General features: G+C 33.5%; 2 protein-coding genes across 2 annotated transcripts; both read right to left on the bottom strand.

Moving 5' to 3' along the window:
- Window positions 1-221: 221 nt before the first annotated feature.
- On the bottom strand, window positions 222-1,721 carry LOC130046477 (uncharacterized). The gene is made up of 2 exons (XM_056153352.1): window positions 1,453-1,721; window positions 222-421 (listed from the first exon to the last, which is right to left on the bottom strand). The coding sequence occupies exons 1-2, from the start codon at window positions 1,718-1,720 to the stop codon at window positions 222-224; spliced, it is 468 nt and encodes a 155-aa protein (XP_056009327.1). The 5' UTR covers window position 1,721.
- A 2,154-nt stretch (window positions 1,722-3,875) lies between these two features.
- LOC125679858 (OTU domain-containing protein 1-like) lies at window positions 3,876-5,006 on the bottom strand. The gene is made up of 2 exons (XM_056153351.1): window positions 4,711-5,006; window positions 3,876-4,295 (listed from the first exon to the last, which is right to left on the bottom strand). The coding sequence occupies exons 1-2, from the start codon at window positions 4,717-4,719 to the stop codon at window positions 3,876-3,878; spliced, it is 429 nt and encodes a 142-aa protein (XP_056009326.1). The 5' UTR covers window positions 4,720-5,006.

Here is a 5,006-nt window from a genome sequence, read left to right as displayed (position 1 = left end):
GATGGCTGACCCAGTCCACCCTGACCGACACTGATGTTAATTTTGTTTTTTAGATATTAGTTGTGTTTTGCAAATTTGTTCATTTTACAAAATATAAAAGAAAATCAGATTTCTATATTCTAAATAACTTTCATGTATATGGATATATATAAATCATAAAATCAGTATCATTAGATTATCGTGAACTACAGATTGGTGAACTATTAAGAATTACAAAATGCTTACGCAAACAAATTCTGTTCTTCATTGGTGGGCAGTTGTATTGGTTGTTGTTGCGGAGGGACTAATCGCAATGGTGGATATGGTGCCACAGAGCCATGAGATGTTTCAGCTGTGGCCACTTCCGCAGATGGTGGATTTGTGTGTCCCTCTTGTCTGCAATTTCCAAAGAAAATAAATAGTATATAATATATACAGGAAATCACAATGAATTAAAAAAAACTAGTTTACATTGTGGTTCTGAAAACATTACATACAGACAGCAGTGTTATGCAGATACAATTTAAAATGGTGTATGAAGGTATGTTACATATATATACAGATGGCTATCTACATACATAAAATTGAAAACAAAAGAAATCTGAGTGCATTAAGAATAATTCTTAAAAATCGACAGAGATATCTCTTCCAACTGGAGAGATATCTTTGTTACACTTGGAAAGAGATATCATTTTTGGTTTAAGAGATATCTCTCATTCAAAATCTTATAAAAATATCTTTTAAAATGAAAGATATCTTATTAACTTTAAGAGAGATCTCTCTAAGTAAAAGAGATCTCTCTCAAATTCAAAGAGATATCTTTCTAAGTGAAAGGGGCATCTATGGCAAGCACTTTTACTATTTATTTGAAAAATAAGATATCTCTTTGAATCAAAGAGATATCTCTTATTCTAAAGAGATATCTCTCTTTTACTTAGAAAGATATATCTTACTTTTAGAGATATCTCTTACACTTAGATATCTCTTTCACTTAGAGAGATACCTCATTCACTTTGAGAGATATCTATTTCACTTAATGATATATCTTATTTACTCTGAAAGATATCTCTTTTACTTTAAGAGATATCTCCTTCACTTAAAGATATATCTCTTTTACTCTGAAAGATATCTTTCTCTTTGAGAGATATCTCTCTAGCTTCAAAAGAGATATCTCTCAAAGAAAAAAAGATATCTCCCTAGCATAAAGAGATATATCTTTTCTTTAAAGAGATATATTTTTAGTTAAAGAGATATCTCTTTTGTTTAAAGAGGTATCTCTTTCAAGTAAGATATATCTCTTGAAATCAGAGAGATATCTCTCATAGTTATAGAGATATCTCTTCTTCAAATGAATCATTGCACATAAGTAACAATAAACTTCTGTCTTCTGCACATCATTTTTAAAATGACTATGAATATTTCTAACCCAAGACCTTTGAATATGCCAGATACATAAGAAGTGCTGAAGATTACCGCCATATACTGATTGTGCAGCATTCCATCCTGCATTGTCATCGTCAGTCATAATAACATTGACTTTGGTTTCAGGAGAGAGAGCCTTAACTGAAGACAAAAATAGATTCATTACTGTTTCATCCTCTCTATTTGATATACAAAATGCTACAGGATAACCTTTCCGAAATTCATCAGCTACCATAAGTGTCACAAGCTTAAAGGAATAGCTGTTTGTTTTGTGGGTGGAATCCATGCATAAAATTCTGCTTGCAAATTTCTTATACATTTCCAGTTGTTGCTTTGTCATGATGGCCAAAATGAAATCTTCTTTGTTGAGTCTTTTCGAAGGATCTTCATGTCCCTGTTGTTTAAATAAAACTGAATTAAATGATTCCTGACTCAAAGCCTCTACCTTTAAAGCTGTGGACAAAGCATCATTGCTGTCTTGAATAACAGTTGGATCAGCTAGTTTTCTTTTTAACCCATGGAGAGTTTTTCTGTCTATAAGATGATAATATTTTAAATCATCTAAATTATCCCTGCTATTCCTGTCACTAAAGTGTTCTCGAACTTTGTCCATGATATTTGTAATCGGAATTTTGAGCGCAAGCATATTAAGAATTAGCTGCAGAACTGTAGCTCTCTGAAAAAATATTTTGACATAACAGAGAGCTACAGAGCCACCCCTTATAAAAACCTTCGATTTACGGCGCACAAAAAGCTGCGCACGGTTGAGACCTTATATCGTTGTATTCTTGAGTTACTGTCTCATAAATTTAATATCGAAAAATTCTTAACATATTTTCCTACTATACTTGTGTCTAAACATACCTTCAAATATTCATTAAAGCCCCACACGACCTGAAAACTCCCAGCTTCAAATGATTTCGTTAGTTGACGTAGCCATGTTAGGTAGCCGGGTCAGTTCGTACCCTGTTGTTGTTAGTATATATTCATAAAATTCGTTATATGTTATGTATTCGCTCTTCATTTATTATCAATACGAATAATTTATAGAAATTAAAAAAAATAAGTTTTTCTAAAGGTAAAATAAGCTCTTGATTCATGAAAATGCTACTAAAGTCCTTAACACTCGTGTGGCAGGGATGGAGACCGCACCAGACTAATGAAAGCCGCATTGCCGTGAGTTTAGCTATTTGAATAATTATTATTTAAAGGCACTGGGATGATATATTATTTAAAATATTTAGCTAAAATATTTGTGGGGATATTAGTTCACATCTAGACGTTATTGTGCATTATGGAAATTAAACAGGATTCGAATTGACCGGCTACCTAACATGGCTACGTCAACAAACGAAATCATTTGAAGCTGGGAGTTTTCAGGTCGTGTGGGGCTTTAATGAATATTTGAAGGTATGTTTAGACACAAGTATAGTAGGAAAATATGTTAAGAATTTTTCGATATTAAATTTATGAGACAGTAACTCAAGAATACAACGATATAAGGCCTCAACCGTGCGCAGCTTTTTGTGCGCCGTAAATCGAAGGTTTTTATAAGGGGTGGCTCTGTAGCTCTCTGTTATGTCAAAATATTTTTTCAGAGAACTACAGTTCTGCAGCTAATTAAGAATTTCTGACTTTAAACTATCAGGAATAGGTAAGTACTTACATTGTTCAAATGACAAGGAATGAGTATGGGATTTTACATACTTAGCTGTAACTTTCCCATCGCGTCTTTCACAGATAGATAGCCGTGCAGGACACAATCTGCTAATTTGGCAATGACCTTTTTTGTTTTTTCGTGATGTCTTGACCTGCACTCCCTTTGGTTGGTGAGATCTTACCGGTCCATTACGATGACATACTAATGAATACGTCTTTTCTCCTTTCTTGTTAACTTGGGGACGAGACCTCCGCACAAACCTTGTATTAGATGACAGTTCCTCCTTACTGCGAAAATCTGAAAACTGATCTAAATTGTCAAAACTATGATGATCTATTTTTATATCAGCATTATGTTCATTGATTGCATGTTCCAGAAGTTGGTCTACTGATTGGAACTTCATTTGACATGTAGATATCATGCATGCCTGAAGCTTATTCTTGGATTTGCTTGTATGAGAAACACACTTATCTGAATGGAATTTATTCATATGTTTCTTTAAATTAGCTCTTGATTTAAGAGATATTTTACATTTTGGGCACAGCAATGTATTGCTTCCCTCAGTCTGAATATTGATGTTGTCCTCAGACTTTACATATGAGTGCAGTGTAGATATTGCCGTAGGTGATTTCTTCATAAATTTTTCCATATCCACAGGCCTTGAAAAGTTTGTATGCAATGGCCTTGTATTACCACCATGATATTGACCTTCAATTCTTACAGAATCTGATCTGAGTAGGTCTACAGATCCTTTCTCTGTCACAGATTCATAATGACCTCCACCTGCTCGCCGCCACACAATATGGATGGTTTGTTAAGGTTGCTCACCATCAGAAAATGTATTTTCATAAGTAGTGACTGGGTTGTCAAGTGTGTCACTGCCAAACGTTACCAGTATATTTATATTCAAAGCCATTGACAAAGCTAAAATAGACTCCTGGCCTGCATAAGTATTAGGCTGACTTAACACATTAATTTGCTCCTCAGGGGTACCTCTGCCTTCAAGAAAATAATTTTGAAATAAACCTCTAAGTGTATCCACAGCCAGATTTCGGAGTTGAAGATGGTTATTTTGATGACTATAAAGGGAAACACTAATTGCCCGGAAAAGACAGTTACCATCTCCTATTGTGGGATTTCTCTGTACACCAAACGATGTAAAATACCTACTTTGTTGTTCAACTTCGAAGTCAACATTGATGCTTTCCTTTAACACTGCATTAAAATCATCAGCCTACATATAAAAAGATGAATGCCAGTAAAATAAAACAGATGCATTGTAATATATAATAGTTAAGACATACAATAAATGGTTCGAATCATTAAAATTGCATGTGATACACAAGTTGCTATACCCACATCTCCGTTGGAAAGCAACTAAGTAAACTGCAATTATTAGAAAAAGAAGAGGGTCAATAGGCCACATTGCTCACATGAGTCAACTTGGCCTTGCTGTACGTTGTTCAGTTACTGTTATGAATGCATATATAAAATATGAGAGTCTGATCAATCAACAGTTATGAGCAAGGTTCAAGTTTCCATCACAGTTTTGAAATTTTGGTAAAACTCCAAAGTCAAGGTCACAAACATGCAGCTCATGTTAGCTAATGATATGGTTGACACATGATAATGTCTTTGAAATAACTTACCTCCTTCATGTTCAAGGAAACTTCTTCCAACACAATACTATCAAGCTGTAATTTTACAGATATTTATTTATAGAGCTTCATATAATCTTTATCGACAAAAGAAACATCCTGCAAATTTATTCTTTAGGTTTATATTTAGTAGGTATTAATTTTTATTTGGGTATCCCATCTTCTTAATAGAGGTTATTGATTTTTTCCAGAAATATCACATGTATTAAAACATTATCAACAGTAATACATGTACATTAATAAATGTTATTATTTTTAGATAATCCATAACGTAAACATTGCTTACA

Source organism: Ostrea edulis, chromosome 2, assembly GCF_947568905.1.
Source record: "Ostrea edulis chromosome 2, xbOstEdul1.1, whole genome shotgun sequence".
Lineage (NCBI taxonomy): Eukaryota > Metazoa > Mollusca > Bivalvia > Ostreida > Ostreidae > Ostrea > Ostrea edulis.
This window is presented reverse-complemented; position numbering and strand designations above follow the sequence as displayed.

Coding starts and splice junctions, on each gene's coding strand:
- LOC130046477 (XM_056153352.1), bottom strand. CDS start 1,720: ATGTATAAGAAATTTGCAAGCAGAATTTTATGCATGGATTCCACCCAC. Junction 422..1,452: donor TGCACAATCAGTATATGGCG/GTAATCTTCAGC, acceptor AATTCATTGTGA/TTTCCTGTATATATTATATA.